Source organism: Idiotropiscis lumnitzeri, chromosome 15 (genome assembly GCF_059441095.1).
Source record: "Idiotropiscis lumnitzeri isolate Australia: NSW breed Sydney's pygmy pipehorse chromosome 15, RoL_Ilum_1.0, whole genome shotgun sequence".
In the NCBI taxonomy this organism is placed as follows: Eukaryota; Metazoa; Chordata; class Actinopteri; order Syngnathiformes; family Syngnathidae; genus Idiotropiscis; species Idiotropiscis lumnitzeri.
The window spans coordinates 6,028,670-6,050,343 of NC_142405.1; the positions used below are offsets into that span (position 1 = coordinate 6,028,670).

At 43.7% G+C, this 21,674-nt stretch overlaps 4 protein-coding genes across 11 annotated transcripts; 2 read left to right on the top strand and 2 right to left on the bottom strand.

Moving 5' to 3' along the window:
• Positions 1 to 136: 136 nt before the first annotated feature.
• fn3krp (fructosamine 3 kinase related protein) lies at positions 137 to 2,832 on the bottom strand. Of its 3 annotated transcripts, XM_088316747.1 has the most exons (7): positions 2,778 to 2,832; positions 2,385 to 2,556; positions 2,161 to 2,312; positions 1,955 to 2,046; positions 1,430 to 1,506; positions 1,203 to 1,325; positions 137 to 1,084 (listed from the first exon to the last, which is right to left on the bottom strand). In XM_088316747.1, the coding sequence occupies exons 2-7, from the start codon at positions 2,523 to 2,525 to the stop codon at positions 746 to 748; spliced, it is 924 nt and encodes a 307-aa protein (XP_088172873.1). In that variant the 5' UTR covers positions 2,526 to 2,556; positions 2,778 to 2,832; the 3' UTR covers positions 137 to 745. The 3 variants fall into 3 exon arrangements, with proteins under 3 accessions (XP_088172873.1, XP_088172874.1, XP_088172872.1); XM_088316748.1 differs by lacking the exon at positions 2,778 to 2,832 and having other exon boundaries at positions 1,430 to 1,533; positions 1,952 to 2,046; positions 2,385 to 2,729; XM_088316746.1 differs by lacking the exon at positions 2,778 to 2,832 and having other exon boundaries at positions 2,385 to 2,722.
• A 275-nt stretch (positions 2,833 to 3,107) lies between these two features.
• Positions 3,108 to 5,482, top strand: arl16 (ARF like GTPase 16). The gene is made up of 5 exons (XM_088316749.1): positions 3,108 to 3,294; positions 3,477 to 3,532; positions 3,929 to 4,045; positions 4,133 to 4,248; positions 4,324 to 5,482. Exons 1-5 carry the CDS (start codon positions 3,195 to 3,197, stop codon positions 4,487 to 4,489), a joined length of 555 nt encoding a protein of 184 aa, XP_088172875.1. The 5' UTR covers positions 3,108 to 3,194; the 3' UTR covers positions 4,490 to 5,482.
• On the bottom strand, positions 5,079 to 14,789 carry epn3a (epsin 3a). Of its 6 annotated transcripts, none has more exons than XM_088316742.1 (12): positions 14,513 to 14,789; positions 11,890 to 12,591; positions 9,282 to 9,400; positions 8,552 to 8,629; positions 7,997 to 8,086; positions 7,691 to 7,774; positions 7,374 to 7,503; positions 6,824 to 6,976; positions 6,535 to 6,600; positions 6,235 to 6,462; positions 5,938 to 5,962; positions 5,079 to 5,897 (listed from the first exon to the last, which is right to left on the bottom strand). In XM_088316742.1, the coding sequence occupies exons 2-12, from the start codon at positions 12,455 to 12,457 to the stop codon at positions 5,711 to 5,713; spliced, it is 1,728 nt and encodes a 575-aa protein (XP_088172868.1). In that variant the 5' UTR covers positions 12,458 to 12,591; positions 14,513 to 14,789; the 3' UTR covers positions 5,079 to 5,710. The 6 variants fall into 6 exon arrangements, with proteins under 6 accessions (XP_088172868.1, XP_088172867.1, XP_088172866.1 ...); XM_088316741.1 differs by adding an exon at positions 12,889 to 12,939 and having other exon boundaries at positions 5,079 to 5,962; positions 14,513 to 14,788; XM_088316740.1 differs by having other exon boundaries at positions 5,079 to 5,962; positions 14,513 to 14,788.
• A 4,205-nt stretch (positions 14,790 to 18,994) lies between these two features.
• Positions 18,995 to 21,586, top strand: rasd2a (RASD family member 2a). The gene is made up of 2 exons (XM_088317354.1): positions 18,995 to 19,721; positions 20,883 to 21,586. Exons 1-2 carry the CDS (start codon positions 19,241 to 19,243, stop codon positions 21,392 to 21,394), a joined length of 993 nt encoding a protein of 330 aa, XP_088173480.1. The 5' UTR covers positions 18,995 to 19,240; the 3' UTR covers positions 21,395 to 21,586.
• The last annotated feature ends 88 nt before the right edge of the window (positions 21,587 to 21,674 follow it).

A 21,674-nucleotide genomic window follows, 5' to 3' on the forward strand; every position in this document is an offset into this window, starting at 1 on the left:
GTATGTTTATGTGATCCACACGGGAGCAGTAGAAGTCTTTCATCTGCTCTTTGTTTGCGAGTTCTTTAGCACGTGAACATGATCAAGCACTGCCATCACAGCCATGACAATTAACACACGCAGCCACGGTTTTTTAGTTATGTCTTTAATTTCCTGTCATTGTCACCCTAGGTATCTCTTCCCAAATTGACACCTTGCTTCAAAGAAACGCCTGGTACGTTAACTTCTGCACATGCAAACAGCTGTACAAATAACGTACTCTTCTGAAATAAACTTATTGCTTCAAATAAACAATAATACTCTTTGCAGTTGAGTAGACAAGTAAGTGCAAGTGCCTTGCTTCAAATAAATGCCTGTTGCTATCCACGGTCGAAAATAGCAGACAATTATTCATCCAAATAAACATGCTGCTCTGCAGTTATACGTAAACGGACAGAAGCCAGTTCACATGGATGCATTTGTACAAATAATAGCTTCCTCTCAGGCGTGCCTTACGTCAAATAAACTGAGCATGATTCATTTTTTTTACAAAATCCTGAATACAGTCCACTTAACATGAAAACAGATATAATACAGTTATTGATTTGTTTGATTTCTTGTCATTTTTCACCTGAAACATTTGTAAGATGTTTTTGTGTAATGCACTGACGCAACGTTAAAATAGTAAAGGTGATTGGTGTGAACACCTTACTCAAATATTACGCACAAGCAAGCGCGTGTTTGTGACTTGGTTAGCTGAGCTATATTACTTGAGCAGGTCCTTCATGACGCTTATTGACGAGCCTCTGTAGCCACCACCAAAGTGGTTCCAGTGATTTAGGTAGTTGAAGAGTTGGTACAGCTGGTTTCTCCGGGCAAAGCCGGGCGCTTTGGGAATTTTCTCGTGGTAGGCCGTGTAAAAGGAGCCGTTGAAGCCGCCGAACATGCCGCCAATTGCCAACTCGTATTCGGAATGGCCGTAGAAAGAACATGGGTCAAAGATCACCGGGCCGTCGCTGGTTTCTGCCACGTTGCCTCCCCATAAGTCCCCGTGGAGGAGAGCGGGGAACACCTGCACGTCTCCGAAGAACTGAGGGATCTTTAGCTGTCAAAGACGCACTTCAGGTTAGTAGTGCGCCCATACTCGCTGCAGTTGAGAAAATACACGACCTCTGGAGACAAGCTTATGTCTCTAAAAAAATACCTTGCTTTAACACAAGTACCTGTAGCGCCGCCCAGAGCTCTCGGGCCTCTCTGTCCCCGCTCGACTTCTCCAGCATGTTGACCTGAAATTCAAGCCGCTGTCGAGTGTAAAACGTCACCCAGTCATCCTGCCATTCATTTTCCTGTAAGTGACAAATAGAAATGCTTGAAACAATGTGACAGCTTTAAAGATGACACGTCACACATCGACAAGGATACAATGCTGTTCGATTTGTAGTGTGTTTACCTGCGGTAAATAGCCACAGCAGGTGACGGTCGAGAAGCCATATTTGTCCACGTAAGTGCCCTCAGACTGCGCGGCTCCTTTGCCGATATACGCAAAAGGAATCCAGAAATTTATCTTGCACATCACTGCATATGCTGATATTGGGGCCTCAATTGTGAGTCAATTAATTGCCAGGGCTTGAGTCTGTATTATTGTTGTATTGCACTGGAGAGGGGAGCCCTCTAATCTCGTTGCACACTTGAGTACAATGACAATAAAAGGATTTCTAATTGTAATTCTAAAAAAAAATGGATGAACAAGGCCTCACCTCATGCTGTGTTGAACTACATTAAACAAGCCCCCATGGCCACGAGTTGAGCAAACACAGAACTTCCAACACAACCTTTGATACACACTAAATAAATTACAATGACTTTAGTTGCCAAAAAGCTTTTAGGTGACAAAATGTTTTCAACTATCGCACCAAAGCAGGTGTCAAACTGACTAATAATTTGCCAATATTTGTGGTTCAAGAAGAACAATTACCAACTGTCTGCTGCTCTTTGCTCATTTTCTCAAGCTGTTTCTTGTTGTGAAGGTGAAGATTGGCCAGCTGCTCTCCGAGCTGCTTTGAATACCTGCACATTCCAAGTCAAAAAAATGAATTAATTGAAATAACAAACAAACATCAGTTTCAAAAATCCTTTTTCTTTGAGGTGGTCACCATGCAACCAAAGTGACAGAAGCCTCACTTGTTTAGACCACGAATGTCCAAATGCTCCATCACAAAGACGCAGCCTCCCGTGTCCAACTCGATCACCTTCTCAGGTTTGGGCACTTTAATACTGCTTGTTTTCATGATGGCCTCCAAACTGGCCATTTCCCCATCAAACATTGATTTGGCCTGCAGGATTTTAAACGTGCAATGTTAGAAAGAACATGAGCAGGATGGAAAAACAACTTGAGAGTTAACTACCTGGCTCTTGTGGTTGATCTTCACGAACACTTTGCCAGTGTCTGTGTGGTAACTCTGGCCCTCGCTGATGCATCCGCCCCCTGAGTGGCCGACTGACTTGAGCGTAGCTGTCCCCAACTCTTTCTTTATCTTGTCCTCCATCGCTCAACGAGGATTACATGCACTCTAATGTCTGCAGGAACAAATAACGACAATCCACGCGTTACACACCAACAGCCGGAAGCAGTCCGTGTCAGAACGACGTAAATTGTGTGACGTAGCAGCTAACGGATTACATTGCGTCGTTGTGTCAATTAACTGGTGATTAACCGCAAATTATATAAGGTTAAATATGCGAAAAAGCAATCGTACAACTGTTTTAAAAGTTTTAAATGTGCTTGAACGTGGTCCTACCTGTCTGGTAAAAGCGGTTCTGTTTTGACAGTTAACTCTTTTGGGCGTTTTCGCTTTTCGTAGTATTTGCATCACACTGACCAATCGGAAATTTAAAGGTGATCACGTGACGTCAACACAGTACCCCGTGAAGCTACGTGCTACATGCTAATCTAGTGATAATGACTTATAAGCATTTTTAAAGCGTCGGGATTCGATTAAACTGATAGAATATGTTACAGTCCACCGAAGTTCTGACTCGAAGATCGGCTTTGTTGCACTTGAAATGTAATCTGTTCGGGTCTTGAATACGTACCTTAGTGTTTATTTCCCAATGACCAATCACAACCGGAGTCCCCGACCGCCATTGCCCTATCACGGGCGACTTGAATAATCACGTGATAATCACCATGGTCCCCAGTGAAGCGACGTTGCTACATGCTAGCAGGCCCCTCCACATCAATGAGCACTAATGAAGTGTGCTTGCTCCTCGGAGCGACGGGCGTCGGGAAGACATTGCTCCTAAAACGACTCCTCAATATCCTTTTGGGTAGCTAAATATAAAGGCTCGGGGATGCTCATTTGAATGTTTTGCGTATATCTTAGCAACATCTTTTGCAGCTAAAATAATACGACGACAGAGGCGACTCTCGATTATTTTATTTGGGTTATTTGATTAAATTGACTGAAACGCTGATGCTTTCTTAACTTTTTGTCCACAGCTCTCTTTGCATGGAGCTGTTGAAGTGGACAACCCTCCACATACCCTGCCAACTGTAAAATAGAAAATTTTATTACTTTTACAAACTCATTATCTGTTAGACTTGTTTAACATGTTTTTAAAGTGTTATTTTAAAACAAGGAAGATCACCAGAATGTTCTATTTTTTCACGTTTATTTACATTTTAGTTTTGAAAATATCAAATTTTCTTTATATTTTTGTATGTATATTTTTTACGTTATTACAAAATAAGTATACTGCTAATTTAACTTTTTTTATGTTATTTTAAAAATTAATAAAACAATTGAGATTTTTGGTATAATTCTTTTTAGTTAATGGATATGTTTTTTTTAAGTTTACACACACACACACACACATATATATAATTTTTGATTTTATAGTCTTTAAAAAAAAATCAATTCATTTGGTTGGCTGTCTAATACCTCCTCAGGTGGGAACCAACCTGACGGACGTGACGCTGAGGCGAAAGAAGCTGACCGTGAGGGAGCTGGGAGGCTGCATGGGCCCAATATGGCCCAGTTACTTCAACGACTGCTCATCGGTCATTGTAAGTGCCGCTTTTGCATTCTGAACCTCAAAACACACACCACAACATACATAGAATATTTCATGCTTTTTTGCTTTTTTTTTTTAGTTTGTGGTGGACTCATCCAACATCGCTCAAGTGTCGGCATCGTGCATCCAGCTGCTGTCGGTGCTTTCTGCCCAGGCTCTGCGAGACGCTTCTGTGCTTATAATCTTTAACAAGCGGTAAAGAGACACGTCGTAATAAATACTAATCGAGTCATATCAATGTTGTTGTGTGTAATGTTGTTTCCCTTCCAGGGACATGCCTTGCACCATGAGCCTGGCGGAGATCCGCTCCATCTTCCGATTGGATGACATAGTGTCCTGCGCTCCTCAACCAATCACCACGCTGGAAGCGAGCGCCCGCTCCGGAACAGGACTGAGCGAGGTGTTGGCGTGGCTGGAATCCATCGCCGCCAAGTGACATTTAGTAGTTGTGAAAAATAATGATGCAGTGACATTTCATTGAAGTCGTGAAGAAAATGTAGCCACTGCACACTTATTTAGGACTAAGGTAAAGTCATTTTGTGACGTACAGTAATTATTTATTCAATCATTAGACATTTTTGGATGTTTGGATTGGTCTGAAAATCATTTACTACTATTCTATGCCGGTGACAGGCAGAAAAAAATGACATGCACTTCCACTGGATGGCCTGACGTTTTTTTGTGTGATGTGCTTGGATATTTTCCTCAGGTACAAAAATGTGCCTTACAAAGTGACCGCGATTTGACATGTTTACGATGATCCTGCAGGGGGCGCACAGTGAACGTCAAATCAAGATGGGGGAGGCTTTGACTTGATAATAACTCAAATAAATAATGTTAACATTTATGTTGAGTGAGAAATGGAATTTACAACATTGGATACAGTTGAATTAAGTTAAGTGTCATGAAGCTAATATATCTTAACAAAGACGCAGTGGTGAGTTTAAAATGAGTCCGGCGGTTAACTCTTTAAAGTAAGCGGCTGCAAAGCAAGATCATTAGAGAGGAAAGCGAAAAGCGAGGCATTTAATTTGAAGGTGTTTATTTTTCTAACTGATTATTGGAGACAGGGCATCTAGTTTTGAGGGGGGCACTATTTGAGGAAATATGGCTATTTATATTACGGACGAAACACAAGTAGAAGCACTTGCTGGAGTGCTTCCATTACACACTACTAATGCCGTGTTGATTAGCGTAAGCTTTAAACCTGAAGCACTTTCAGCCCACCCAAACTAGATTATCTTCTAGTTGTAAAACCCCCCCATGTTTTTCTACCAGTGCTGCGTAAGTCCATCGTGTAGAACAACAGCAGCAGCAGGTGGTGACACAAACAGCTGAGTATGCGACAGGATTGTTGACTACACAAAGGCAGCAGAACACATCTGAGTGGAAATAAAGGCCAAAGTGCAACGACGACAACTTACACTGTGTTTTTGTTGTTGTCACGTTAGCCAATTAGCAATAGCCTAAAAAGGAGTTTTATATGATGCATCGTTTTGAACCTGTTACTGCATCCATTAGCTTGTTATGCCACGTTGTAGAAAAAAAAGACGTGGGTGGAGGTTTGGGGGTATTCACTTGATTCCTTCGGTCTGCAGTTCAATTTCCCTTTTTGTACTTAGTTGAATGGTTCCTCATAGGAAAGGGTTCTGATTGTTCAGAGTGGGCTGCGATGCCGGAGCGCCACCCGTGGAGAGGGGCAAAAGAGGCTGGGGCAGCTCCAGGCCGGTGTGGGTTGGGTGGGTGAAGGACGACGGGAGGCTGGCCGGCTGCTGGCTGCCGGGAAGAGGCAGGGAGGCGCTGTAGGGAAGGGGAGGTTGCAGTGTGCCTGAGCCCGAGCCCATTTGACCCAGAGTGCGTCTGACCGGCTCCGGATCAAATGGATTGACAGTGGTGGAAGGACCCGCACCTAAATAGGAGAAGCAAAATAGCTGAAACTTGATAGAAAGGTTTGTTTTTCCAACAGTAGCTGCATCTCAATTTAATTCATTGATGCTATTCTTGACACAATCGAACCCATTTTGAAATCTGTGGCTAACCAAAACAGCAGCAAATAAATGTCTCTTTGGACTATATGCCACCATTTCCACCCAAAATGAGAATAGTTCAAGTTGAGGGGTTGTTTAAACAAACATTGCAAGAATTCCAATTATTTAAAAAGCATTCAAAATAATCAGTTACCTGATAGGAAAGGGTTCATACTGGCTTGAGAGTTAGCAGGGATCAGCGTGTCCAAGTTGATCAGCGAGGCGGCCGCGGGGCCGAGGAACGACTCGGGGGTGTGCAGCGTGCGAGGCTTTGGCTCGGGCAGGCTCTGTCCGAGCTGGTACAAGTCAAACATCTCGGGGCTTCCCTCCCTCTGCCCGTTGAGCTGACCTCCGTCCATGGCCTCGTCGAACAGATCGCCATCTAAAAGCAAAGTTGGATTAGTCCGACAGTGGGCAAAAGTATTGGGACAAAGTGATAGAGTGTGGCGATTACCCGACGGGCTCACGGCTCGGAGAGGAGACTTTTTGGGTGTTGTGAAAGGATCCACTGCTGATGATCCTGAAACATTGGAACATAAATCATCCATCCATTTTCTACATCCTCCCAGCTGACCTGTACACCCTGGAGTTCTCACCAACCAATCACAGCGCTCAAGCCCTCTACCCCGTGTTCTCTTCTTACCCTCTGTCATGCTTCACCCTCCCCATCTCAACCCAGCTGGCCGAAGCAGTTTTATTTCATTCTCGAGCTGACAAGTTAGAAATATGAACTGTCCACCCACCTGCGCCCCATGGGTTAGTGGAGGCTGTGCCAGCTGGGGGGTCCCAAGGGTTGCCTGGGGGCGGGCTGGGCTCCCAGGGCGGAGGAGGGCTGTTGGAGGAGGGTGGTACCATCCAGGCGGCATCGCCTACTCTTGACGAGCCGCTGCTTCCGTCTTTAGAAGAAAAAAATTGGAGGGAGTGGACGACTCGGTAACACAGCTTGGAAACATCCCATGCATAATATTAGTGATAGACCAATTATCTATCGGGCCGATATTTGGCATTTTGCTGATTATCGGCATCTGCCTTTTATTAATAACTTTAAAGGCCGATAAATTAAAAGCTGGTTTTTGACTCGCTGCAGCACATTTTGCTCTCTCTCTCTGCTGTGCTTGTGACCCTGCCTGCAGAAGCAGATTGCCCCGCCTACAGCACCATCTGATTGGTTCATTGTGCAGTTGTTAGCAGTCAATCAGCAGTAAGATGCCTATTTGCTTTTTCACCTCGAGTCACACGCACGGTTCGAGCTCCCCAATATTTAGAGTAGAGCCAACCCTTTCAGACACTCACCCAAGGGGTCCCAGGGTTCTGAGCCCCCCACACGGGCAGACGCTTGGAACGGAGTTTTATGCCACAAATTTTCACCCGGGGGAGGGTCTTTGGGAACGGCAAAAACATCGACCAGGTCCATGAAGGCAGTCTGACAACATGAAAAAAACAACAGGAAGTAGCTTGTCATAGCATTTGCGTGTAAAAATGAAATTATTCTTTCATTCATTCATTATCCGGACCCTCATAAAGATCCCCAACAAAATCGATATTCTAACATCTGAAACGCCGAGCCAATCAACCCAAAATAGGGTATTCCATACCCCAAAGTTTCATACCCCGCCTTTAGACGACATCTCACGTTTGCTCTCCTCCAAAGCTTTCTTGAGCATTGACTCGTCTCCTTGGCGACCGAGTTGCTCCTGTCAACACATACACACACTCGGACGCCTTAGGGTCATCAGCGCATCATTGATGGCTTTTTTTTTTTTTTTTTAATTGATTAGTACCAATTTGTTATTTTGAGTCCCGACACTAAAAAAAAAAAAAAAAAAAAGAAAAAGTTGCGTTCATAATTAAAAATATCTCTCAGGCATGCCTTACTGTTTTTTTTTTTTTTTAGGCTGATTTTATTTCTAGCTTACCTGCTGGTGCGCTTCTTTGCTCATGCTCATGGCTAACTTGAGCTGAGAGTCCTCATCCATGCCCAGCGTGGCAGGTGGCCGCTTGACTGACTGCGAGAGCGTCAAAAAGCAACAACAACAAAAGAAAAAATGGTTATGACATTGTTTGTCGTCACCCTGTGTGACACCACCACAAGTGCCTCACCGCACACCATTGAGAAGAGAAGATTGCCTGGTTTGGTAAATAAAAACCTGGCGGAGAAAATTCTCCAATTTGACCCAAATACACGAGATGGACAAATGTATTGGGACGCCTGCAAATGGAGGATAAGATGGCGTTCTCGCGCCACCTTGCAGCGAGAACAGCTTCCATTTTTCGGGGAAGATTTCCGAAAGGTTGATGGAGTGTTCCCCCAAAATTGGAAGCATGGACTTGGTCAGGCTCTTAAGGCGTTTAGCAAAATCCTCATTGATGTCCCCCTGTCTCAATAGAAATTGTCCATGTCGCGTAAGACCGCTACGAGGAGGAGGAAGAGAGGCAAATAAAATTTCCTTCTTGTCTTTGGACGCTTTTACCTTCTTCACCTCTTTGCTGAGGCTCACAGCGATCTGCATTGCGGTCTTTTCATCGAGAACCACTGTTGTCGTAGTTGGCTAGGGTCAAGGGGAGCAAGGATTAGGAGCAAGGACAACCTGAGACCGGTCATTCATTGGAAGCGCTAACATGATTATTTCATTATTTCAGTCGGCTTCCTTCTAGCAAGTTCACCGTGAAAAGGAGAGAGCAGGCTGTGCGTCAGGCGCCTGACCGTGGATCGATACGTGCTTCCTGTTTGGCCGGCTCGCAGTGATGGATCCGAGTGCCATTACTGGCTGAGTCAGAGTCAGAGATGTTCTGTTCTCAGGGAAATGGCGGCATGCATAGAAGCGGGGCTTCACGATTCCGTTGACATGACACGGATGTGCGCTCTCATATCACGTGTGGGTCTTTAACGTACTTTTTTTTGCCATTGATTGATTAAAGGCAATAATCAATGCGCATTCTGAAGACCCTTGGTGGTTGACTTACGACTGGATTTTGAATGTAAAGATTATCACTTTTTTTTAATTGTGATTCCGATAACAATTTGATTCATTGTGCAGCCGTACCAAATATCGTTGATATTATTTTAAAATCAACATTGTGGATCTGAACCATTAACCAAAGATCAATTGTCATGTGTGTATGTTTGCCATATTTTTCCCTGGCTTCAGACTTTTGCTCAGTACTGTTGATCCCGTTTTGTGTACGTGCAACAAGACATACCTTTTCGCTTTCCTCCCGGCTCATGGCCAGGGCCAGCTGCAGCTGAAGCTCCTCCTCCCCCGTGGTGGTCGGCCGAGCTTGCTCCAAGTCTGGCGCCAGCTGAGGCGGGGAAGAGGAGGCTGGAGGAAGGAGAGGAGAGGGGACTGAGTGTTATGGGAAGTAGCAAAATCATTGACAGAAGGAGCGAACGCGCAAAGAAGCAAAACACTTGGGCTGCGCTCTCGGGTCAGAAAGGCGCCGCTACTGCTGCTGAATTTTAATTGATATGCCGGTGCTCGTTGTTTGGGATCTTTGTTGCCGGTGCTTGCCACTCGGTAGGCTCCCGCAAAGAGAACAATGCTGCGCCTGTGCGGAGAGTTTGGGGGGGGGAGAACTCGGAAGATGGATGGGGAATTGGAACGCGGCCCATCGAAATAGCACAAATCCTCAGGGTAGCTTTCACAACTGTGGAAGTCTCGCAGTTGCCAGGCATTTCATATTTACCGACCGCTGATGCATGTTATCAGTTGATTTAGTTATTATTCATTCATTATTAGAGCCTACACCCCAAATCAAATGTCCACTTTTCCTCAGGACCAACTTTAATACACAATTGGTTATTTTTTATAACCGGGGGTGAACAGAGTGAAAGCATACACTCCCCTTCCAGAAAATCTTTAAAAAATGATGATGGATGATTCATTTAGCCTGCACACGGGTTATTGTGTTTCTCGAACCGCGTGGCCGCTGTCTGAAGGTGGGAAGTGGCCACATGTTTCCACTGGCACACCTTCCTGACCAAATATGCAGAGAATGCCTATCAGGGCGAAGGAGCGGAGTTGGGGGCATATTTGCAAGGGGAAAAAAAAAGTTTACAGAAACTGGGAGCAGTAAAACAGTCAGCGAGCGTCTGCAAATGTGCCTGTCACTGTTGGTGATCTCATAATGTTTCACACATTTGACTGAAGAAGCACACAGACCACGTCAAAGCCCAAAGGGTGCGACTGGTTGCTTGTTATTCACTGAAGATGAAAAAAAGAATCCCTCCAAAATGGTAACGTATAGAGCACCATATTGGCGAGACCACATAAAAAGTTTTGAAAAAAAATAATGGATTCTTAAAAACAACTCTAAGATATAGAGGGAGGTCAGTGAAGGGATGCCAGAGTATGTGTTCACTCTTGCAAGTACCAGTCAAGAACCGAGCAGCAGCATTTTGGACCAACTGTGCACACTTGATAGAGGATAAAATAAATTCAGCCGAGATGTCACAAAGGTATGAATTACTATTTCTAAATGCTGCTGAGAAAGGAGATACTTTACCTGAGCCAGCAGCCTAAGATGAGAAAACAATATACCGGCCCAATTTAAAATTTAAGACCCAAGTTCAAAACTGTTGGTTTCAGGCACGAGTCGACACGGTCCAGGACGCGCCACGATGGAGTAAATCGACATAAAAAGCGTGCATGAATGTCTGCCAGAAAGGGAGGCTAGGAATTTCTCTCCACCATGTTCAAAGGCACCCGACCTGAATACAATAAAGTCTGAAGATCATAAACCAGCAGAGACAAAGTTAGAGTCGCACCAAGCAGAGTTAATTTACCGTTGTATAGCTGTTCATGATGTTATAAACATTGTCAATGCAGTTTTGTCATGACAGCAGCGCAAATCTGTTCAGGATCAATTCCAATATTTCTTAGAGGAAATGTCGATTTGAAAATTATTTTTTAAAAAATTGGAGCCGTCGTGTCGTTTAAGCGGAAAATGTCCTCCCTGTGCGAAACGTCCTACCATAGCCCGATTAGACTTCCTAACCCGAAGCCCACCCTCAACGCTAACCCACCTCACTATCGCTGTCGTGAGCGTGCGTGCGTGCGCAAGCGCTCTATGCATTAGTAGGACGTCTCGACGGGTACGGAGGAATTACAGGACAGCGGTTAGCTTCATTTTGGACGATTGGACACACAAGCGGTGACGGCCTCGTGACTTTTTTTTCTTTTGTAACTGGAGATCAGCTGATGTGGCTTTAAACAAGAGAATGACAGGAATGCTGAAGTCCGACAGTGGGAGAAGAGTAAAATCACAAAAATGATCTTCACAGAGAGAGAAAAGGTTGTTTAGGCCTACTTTGTATTTTTGACGTGTGATCTGTCATATGGTGTTACAAAAAGTTCTAATCGGCGGTAGGTTCTATTAAATTAGCTAACATTACGACTTTGTTTTTGGAATGGCATGCGAGTTAATTCTGCTTTGCAGTAGACGTATTGCACTTTATCTCTTTTAATTGCAAGTGAGCCCAAACTTGGACCGGACGGGCAGCCAATCGTCGGGCACACACAATAGTTGACAATCATTTACACGAGCAGTCACACCGATTGACAATTTAGAGTCGTCAATGAACCTCTGTTTTTTATTTTCTGGAGCGCTTGACCTCATTTGGGTCACGAGAGAGCTCGAGCCTTTCCCAGCTGATTTTGGATGAGCGGTGGAGAGTATAGCCTGGATTGGTTGCCGGTCACATACGTAGACCATTTAGACTCAAAATCGTCCATAAGTGTAAATGGTTTATCAAAATCAATGGAAAAAGACTGGCAATGTTTTATGAAGTATCGTTCGTCTTGCTACTCACTTTGGAGGGAAGAGGGCGAACTTCTGGACTCGTACATTCTGTATTGGCTGGCGTGGGCAGCCGGGTACGGAGGAGGCAGCTCTCCATATTCGCCGTAGACCCTCACCATGCGCGACTTGGTCTTCAACGCCTGTTCCCGATCCTTCTTCAGCTTTTCCGGGTCCTTCAGCAGAGCCACCAATTTCTTGGCCTTCTCGCGGATATGAATACCCTGGTCTTCTCCGTCACGGTCTATGTACTGGAAGTCCTTGAGGGTCTGGATGGAATAGATGTTGTCCCGGCACTCCTGCGCCACACGGACCGAGCCTGCTTTGATCAGGTAGTCCAGCAGGGTGAGCGCCTTATAAACGTGGCGCCAGTTCTTGCCGTGGTCGTTGAGCCGCCTCCAGATCATACCCATGACCTCGGTGAATGCCACCATGTTGTAGGTCAGGTCCGCGATCTCGGCCATCAGTGTGCTGGAGGCGCCCCACGGGTCGTTTGAGGTGGCCTCGCGCACCTTGATCTCAGCTTCCGTGTAGTTGTTGACCACATTTTTCATCTGCCGGCGCAACGAGGAGGTCTGCATGGTGGCAGTGGTGTTCTGTGCTCCAGTGGGGGGGGGAAACGGTGAGGGGCTCTTTAGACAGCAGCTCAGAAAAAAAAAGATGAGCGCAATCCAACCTTGTCTTTGAAACTTCAATTATATCCACAAGTTTGTCCCTGTTGGGGAGGAAGATGAGACGTTTAGGATTGGACAAAAATATTGGGTTATACATATGCATAAGCAAGGTACACAATGTACAGGAATTGAAAAATGAAAGAAAAGATGCAATTTCCTCTATAGACCGTGGACACTTATGGACAATTTAGACACGGCATCGCAATTGGCATGCAGCAGAGATTCCAAACTTAGAACAACTGTGGAACAGATGTGCTAACCACTCACCCACGTATAGTCCTGGAAGCATAAAATTGTCCAAAATGAATACAAATTTAGGAGGAACAAATGGGACTCACCCAACACAACTAAAGGTGTGAAGGCGAAACTCAACACCTCGGCTCATCTTTCTACAGGACAATATAAAGTGATTACGGTGCAAAACACAATGCATTGTTTCCACGTAGACAACGTTTAACACACTTTCCATTCCTATGAAGTAAATATTAATTTGACAAGAATTAGGGGAGCTGTTTTCAAATTCTGCATATTTGACTCCTCGGTTCATTACATCGGACTGCACTTTGTCCTGATCAATATTGTCAGCTGGGCGGATGAACTGATAACATTCCAAATGCGATACACTCATGGGCCTCATCATTAGGTACACCTGCACTAGCTAATAATTTCTGAGTTGTAAAACATCTGTGTTGACCGAGATCTGAATATCAATCAAATCAATGAATGCGTGTTATGTTGTGTTATTGTTATTTTACGTTTATTGTGCTTTAAAGTACTTTGTTACAGCTACAGCTGTTGTGAAAGCACTTTATAAATAAAGATGCATCGCTCAGTTTTGTTTGACATAATAATGTTTTGTTGTAGTTGAAAGATGGTTAGTAATATACCATGTACTTCAAAACTAACAATAATAAACAATTTGACAAAAACAAAACAGTGTCAAAGTGAGCATCGTCAGCAACATGTTTTGACAGTCTGGGTCAATTGTCCGTCATTGTAGCTAATTAACAATCAAAAATGACAATACACACCACGTAAAAAAAAAAATCAACATTACGATGCGGGAAAACCCGTTAAAGTCATTGACGATTCAAATCGCGGTTAAATGGAACAGGTTGCCTAATTTCCCTTTTCAAAGTCTGTGACATTGTGGTCGTTATGTGATTCATTCCAGCCGGAATTTAAAAGAGCACTTTTTAAAAATTTATTTAAAAGAGCACCTTACTGTCCGTTTCTGACATATGACGTCAAAGAAGGAAGTAGCTTGCTGATTGACATTTAAGTGGTAATAAAAACAAAAACATGATGCTCTTTTGTATTTTCGATAACTTTTGTGGACAGACTAGTCAACTAAGTGAAATTGCATTATACTACACAGTACCTTCAATTTCACTAAGTCGTGTACTTCACTCATCTCCTCGAGGAAATGGAGAGAAAAATAATCAACAGCAATAAATAAAATCGCGATTAATTAGTCACCTTAAAATGACGACGCGTGACGTCACGGAGACTCAGGTGGTGCACTTCCTGTTACTTTACTGACGACAAAAATAAATATAAACAGGAAGTACTTTCAATATTTTTTTTAAAACGCAAATCTCTCCTTTCACTGAGTTTCAATGATACTGATTCGGATTAGAATAGTCTGCTGTGAATTTTCCTTAACGTACTTTTCTTTTTCTTCATGAAAACAACGCAACCATTAGCGCCTAACTACACGTCATCTATGTTCAGATGGGCGAATCGAACGAAAAAATACATCTAGAATAAAATATAAAAAGCACATTTGAGTTGACATTGTCCTGTACGTGTCAAATTTTCCCGGGACGTTGTGTCGAACCGGACAAGGAGGTGAACTACCTCACCGTGACTCAGCTTCTGTGATTTCGATAAAAATAAATAAAACCTGGATTTAAGGCCAAATAAAACAATGACTATTCCTTTCAGTCTTCTCTCTCTTACCTTCATGACATGGCAGCGTCAGGCTCCAAACTTGAGAAGGAGGAGGAGGAGGAAAGAAGACCAAAATGTGCCTCCGTATCTCGGCATGTCCCGGACCGCCGATGGAGGAAAAACACTTTAAAGTGCACAAAAATACCTTCTATCTAGTTCCAAATTCACGTGAAAAAAATAAATAAATTCCAAACTCCTCTGTTTATATGCGTGTAAAGGCTGCGAGCCCCCCCGCACCTCTCCTGAAAACACAGTAAAAAGTGCAGGGAGGGAGGAGTGGTGTGGTGAGGGAGGCTGGCCTGCACTGTGCATGCAAAGTCAGGCTTAACCCTTTCATTGCCCAACCTGTACTTGAGTACAAATGCTTATGTAAAAACGTGGATATTTTTAGGCTAGCACAAGACACAAAGCATTTGGCACGAATCATTCTTGAAGCCGTCAACATCAAACCATTCCTATAAAAAATGTCAAAGATGGGGAATAGCTTGCTTCTCCAAAACTGTTGTCCACGCTTCCTCCCGATGAAAGCCGCCATGCCAGCCGGAAACTGCTGGCTGTCAAAATACTAATAACTCCTCACTCCGGCCATGACATGCACGCACTCGCGGCCCACAACAAGGCACTCTAAAGTGGACACGCCAGCCCCATCCACACGCTGGCTGTCAATAACTTTTTTTCTCCCTTCTTTCCATGTGCAGTTTTTCTGCATGACATGCATGCACTGACAGCTGACAATGAGGCACTCTAAAATGTTGCATGGGGGCTCATTGTAAAGTCTAAATTGTGCAACGGTGTTGCTGTGCTTTTATTAATGATTTTTTAAATTCTTTTGTCAGTACATGCCCTGTAATTGGCTCTCGACCAGTTCAGGGTGTAACCTGTCTCTCGCGGAAAGTCACGCGTGACATTACTGAGGACAAAATGATTCAAACATTGATGGATATTACGAGTAATATTCAAATGAGTGCAATGAGAATCAGTGTGGGAGCGACTTTCAAAAAAAAAAAATCCCAAATTGAAATATTCCAGATGTGACTGAAGCTCCATTCCTTTTTGTTTTGGAATCTGTAAAAATATGATTGCAGAGATTTAAACATAAAAAGTGTTGTTTTATAAGCGATGTGTCCCACGGGACAGCCTCATTTCCTTTGCAGCACAAAGTCGGGGCTCTTGACTTATTTATCAGCACTAATGGCGCATTGTCAGAAGTCAGGTCTTTATGCATAATACAGGACCTCGCTGTTATTGGCTTTGAGGCTTAGTGATCTCGGCTGAGGTCGATAATGCCGGTCGTGAGAAGTGGCGGAAACGTTACGAAGGAGGGACCGGCAAGTGCTCGGCGGAGCAGGATGTACAGGAAATACCAGCTCCTCCTTGAAAAAACACACAAGTCTTGCTAATGTTCATAAGGGGAATGGCGCAAAGGCCTCAAGACTCACGACAGTGGGATGTCCTTTTGTCCCAACATTAAAATAAAGTCGGGTTGTTGCGGTTTCATTTGGATTCTCACCGATCAGGTCGGTCCAGTCCGACCTCATAGTTGCCATCCAGACACTCCCTCCCTCCCTTCCTCCCCTACGTGTTTTATTTCTCCTGAAAACAGATGCCTGAGCATTCTTTGTTTCCCAACAAAGGCCCGCCGAGGTCAGCACGAGGAGGAAGGTCGTTTGCTGACAGGAGGAGGGGGCCAAAAGGGAGAGCGAGTGTGCAAGGAACACACGAACAGCTTGCAACAAAAAAAAAGGTCATCTCTGGCACTAAGCATTGATTACTTTACGTTATTATTTAAAGCTTGACGCTCATGTCACTCCGGCCTCTTTGCTGACCTCTAGGGGTGGGCTTGTGAACTTGCAGCAGCTTTCGTTGTAGGTGGACACGTCATCATGCCTTGGGGCTTTTTTTTTTCAGTTGGGCCTTAGTCAAGGTGGAGGGTATTATGAACAGTTCCCAGCAGCAATCAGTACGAGCACAAAAACTTAAAACTTTTTTTTTTTTACTGGAAAGCCCCCCTGCCCAAAAAAGGCAAGCCTTCTAGATCATCAGAACTTCATCTGGATTCAATCAGAGGCACTTTAAATGGTGCTGGCGAACATGGCGAAATGCCCAGTCATACAAAGGTGTGCACACTTGTGCAACCACATGTCCGCAGTCGTTTATTTCCACTTACAGTAGTCATAAAAATGACATTAACATGATATTGAATCTTCAACTATTCCATCAACCATCACAATACACATCTTTGCCAATTTTCTCTATTTATGATCAAGACCGACGAGAGCGCTTTCAAGCCAACAAAAGAGGAAAATAAAACGAGCATGAGTACAAACGCCTGGCTTCACTGTACAATACAAAGTATGACTGTGCTTCTTGTGTAACACGGATGACCCCTTCCAAAAAAAAAAAAAACAATTAAACAAATCTCATGATGACTATGAATTATGAACAGCAGCAATGGCCGCATTCCATCTGGCTGACACGATATTACGGGCTACTTAAATGGAACAGCGCCACTGTCACTGTATTACTTCACTAAAAAGTCCACCAATTCTATCAACACATGACACATGGCAACATGTACAATGAGACTTCAATATTTGCTCTGGGTAAAAACCAATTTGGTCCTGAGTGTGACCAGGAAACAACAATCCATTTTCGCTTGTCCTCACTTTGATGCGAGACGGTAACAAAAAAAAATCAAACAAAATCTCTTAAACATGTGTGAGGAAAATGTCAGGAAAAGCCTACAAGAACATCTGAACTTAAATGTGGCCCATTCAACGTGAGTTTGAATGTAATTGATCATCTCTGAACACAGCCCACTGGCAACTGTAACTAAGTAATTAGAACTGTAATTAAGTATCTGTAACTGAGTAACAGTTAAATATGTGTTAATTTCAAACACAGGTGTGCAGACTTGTGCAATCTCAGGTGATTATCCCTACTTTCCCCCTTGAATTGATTTTTCAATTTCGTGGTACATGGTGTAGGTCACGTGAGCTGTTGAAAAAAGTTTGTATATTTTGTATCTTGGTCGAAAAAGCGAGTTGCTTTTTAAATTTCAGTCGGTGCAGCAGCTTCACCTTGTGGAGAATAAATGACATTTCCAATTGTCCGCAACCTTTCCCAAGGGAGTCTTTCCTAAGACGTTCTTCTGAATTCCAAAGAAACATAAATGAGAAAAACATCATGAAACAATGAGCTCATGAATAAATGATGGCTCCACTGTGACGCTAGACGGGGAAAAAAAAAAAAACTTCATCGCAATCGGTGAATCATAGTGCAGTGAATGAGCTGTTCCTCTGCAGTTCGTGATCGCGGCAGAGGAACAATTGTGTGTGTGGGGTGGGGGGGGGCGAGGGGGTTCTGAGGTACAGCTGAACAATCAAGAGCGATACAAATAGAACAGCCTTTGCAATTCACCAATGTGTCCATTTTGAAGGCGGGCAACTGCACTGCATCATACGGAGAGGTGTTTCTAAAAAAAAAAAATGCCTTCAGCCACCCTGCCTGTGTGTTTTTCTTTTTTTTTTCTGATGTCATTTCAGAAGGATACCAGGAATGGCAAACTTAAAAGCGATAGACTGGGTGAAGATTCTGTGCCACTTTCAAGTAGAGCTGCACTAAGTTTTATTAGATGCACAGATTATTTTTGGCTCAGGCAGTTGAAGTCTGATCAGCGGCAGATGCTGTACTTGATGGCTCGGCAAAGTTAACGACTTTAAGCAGGGTTGATGTTGGGCGCTGTGCCCATGCGCCACATACACACAGTGTAGTAGTGAATGAAGTGCTGCCTTCACGAGTGAAAATGTGTGAGGTGTACTGTCCAATTAAATTTAAAGAGAATTTAAAACAAACATTATTTGCTTTGGGAAAGTCCGAAAGCCTAATTTTAACACAAGTGCAAATATATATGGGCAAACAAAACTAGCATGGGAATTGCGGTAGTTATTAACAATTTATATGGTATTCTTCTGTGTTGCATGACCAGATTAATGACATTTCCATTCATTTCAATGTGGAAAGATGATTTGAGATAAGGGCTGTTTTGAGTTATGAGTCGCAGGACAAATTCAATTTGTTAGTATATATATATTTTTTTGATGGTTAAACGAGTCACATTGGCCCACAATCATTTGTTGTCTAGCAATTAAACTTTTTTTTATGGCAGCCCGGCGCTAATAATCTCACTTCAATTTATTTCCGAAAGGGAAAAATTGTTCGACAAAACATCTTGTAAATCATCATCACTTCTCATCACACGGTGTTTGGATTGGACGTCAATAAATAGTAACACAGAATAAGATATAAATATCCCAAAATAACAAACATCCACACATCAAAGCAAAGAGAGCGAGAGAGAAAGAGAGAAAACGAAAGGACATGGCTCCGAATCTCATCTTTCCCGTAACCATGACGACAAGGATGTCGGTAATTATCCCAGTCTATTGATCCAAAACCAGCCAGAAAACACTTTTTGGGTGAGGATGACATCAAGTGAAGTACGAACAAGTCAGGATGCCTTACATCGGGTGCCTGACTCAAATCTAATTGGAGGAGGGAGGCGGGCTGCTTCTAAAAAAGGAACATGCTCCCTGGATGCAAGCGGATGACGCAGACCGCACGCTCGGCGTGGGTGTATAAAAAATCCACGCTGGACTCGGACCAACGCGCACATGGCCAGACGAGAGAGTCGGGCTCAGAGATCCTGATATCGATGACGACTGAACCGACGCGAAGATGAACACCCCCGAGAGGTTCCACCTTCCCGTTGATGGCGTCCTCCAAATGTTCAACCCCCACGGCGGGCATCCTCACCCGCCGTGCCCAGCCCACAGCCCAGTGGTCCAGCAGAAGCACCCGACAGTGTCCAACTTATCCAAGACGGGCATGGGTCTCCTGGAAACAGTCAAGGGGCGATGGAGGCAGCAAGACAAGGCAAAAACGCCGGAGGAGCCTTGCGTCGCCAGCGAGGTTGTGCCGGGTGCCGTCAAGGTGAGGAATTGCCACAGAATTGTGGTGCTGGGCGCACCCGGGGTGGGCAAGACCAACTTGGTCAGGCGCTTCCTGGGGGAGGAATTCCAAGAGACGTACGAGGCCACGGCGGAGGACTTTCACAGGAAGCTGTTCCACGTCGGAGCCGAGACGTACCAGGTGGACCTCCTGGATGCCGCCAGGGAGAGAAACTTCCCGGCAAAACGCAGGCTTTCCATTCTCACGGGTGGGTGAATATGACCTCCAGAAATGCGGCTGCATCATATTATTAGTATTAGTAGTCCTTAAAATGCTAATGGTATTCTTCTATTGATTAAGTAAAACAAAAAAAAAAGTTTTATTGTCAATAGATATAGTCGTAAAAAAAATGAGTCATTAGTTCTCAATTAAATTCCTAATTGTTTTAGATTAATCACACACCTATTTAATTTGGTTTTGTGTAACTGCCGCCAGGCATATGTTGCATACAAAAATCCTAATTATATATAATTATTTTTGCATAACTCATGTCGTTGATAGATAATAGAAGTACACATAATTATTAGGGGTGTAACAAGCTGCTATTTTAATAAATGACTAATTTGACAATTATTTTGTCAATTAATCTCCATCAAAAAAGTTAGACTTTACATCCCAAAATTTTAAAAATAAGGACATTAATTCAAACGGTAGTAAACACAGGATCAAAAATGAATTAAGATTCAACATGTCCGATAAAAGGCAAACATGTTGATCATTGTTTTCCAAAGTAGAAATATGCAAGGATTATAAATCTGCTTTCATGGAGGAATACAGAAATTGGAGAATATTTATTGTTGGGGAGGCTAACATTTGGACAATTAGAAATATGAAAAGATCTCAAAATAATTAAATGATTATCCTAAGTATTGAGCCAGTACTTCTAATATATATACAAACATTTAAATGTGTATAAACAATTTCATTTTTTATTTACACTGTGCTTTGGTTAAAAAAAAGACAAAACAACTTTTGCTTTTATATTAATTTATGTATTACTGACAATTATAATTTTACAAATATTTCACATTTGTAGTTTCTTAAGTGCAGCATTTGCACTACAGTAGACGCCCGCTATTCAACGAGCATAGTGGCCGCGCCCGACCACCAACGGCACAAACCGGACCCAAAAAGTCATTAGAATTGCCTAAACTAGGATCAAACTATAATCCCCAAACACTTGCAAAGAGACACATGAAATTTTAAATGCTTGCAACCTTGCTGTAAGCTATATTTGGCCATGAAAAAAAAAATCTAAATTGTTGGGAAAAAAAGACCAGGCAGGGTTTTCCGTGAATAAAAAGAAAAAAAAATCTGTCAAAATGCTTCGCAAGAAATAAATTGAATTTGCCTCTTTTCTGGTGTCCAGGTGACATCTTCCTGCTCGTCTTCAGTTTGGACAACACAGAGTCCTTCAGTGAAGTTCGCCAGCTGCTCAGCGAGATCCGAGCCGCAAAGACAAAGTTGGTCAAGTCCAAACGTCCGGCAAAGTTGCCGGTGGTAGTTTGCGGCAACAAAGTGGACCTGGACGATCAAAGAGTCGTCAGTCGGTCCGACGTCGCCGAGGCCTTAGCCCGGGACGTGGCGTTCTTCGAAACCTCTGCCAAGCTGGGCACAGCGCTGGAGGCCGTGTTTGGCGAGCTGGCGGCCATGGGCGGCCTGCCCCACGAGACGGCGCCGTCGCGCCATCAGGTCGTCTCCATGGTGACCTATCAGTCGCTGTGCCAGCGCGGCCGCGGACGGAGCCGCACGCCCAGGGAGGCCTCGCCCTGCGGCGCCGTGGACACGTTAGCAAGGCGGCCCAGCTTCGGCAGCGACCTGCGGCTGGTGCTTGGATCAAGCGCCAAAGCCAACAAACCCGAGAGGTGTCCGATTCAATGAATTGCGAAGCCTCTCCGCACAAACCAATTGTAGTAGTATGCTGCAATGTTGTATTATGTAAGGAGTTATACTCTGTAAAGCACTTGGCTGGACCGGTGCATTCCTACTTTTTGTATATAAAACATGGTCACTTTAAAAACTGTTCTTCAGTCACAGAAAACAATACATCAATGTAAATGTTTCTCCAACCCATTGACAATAAACACAAGGAAGAAAAAAATACTTAAGACTCTTGCTTTCTTTTTTCCCCCCTTTTACAGTAGTAAGACTCCAAATTAAA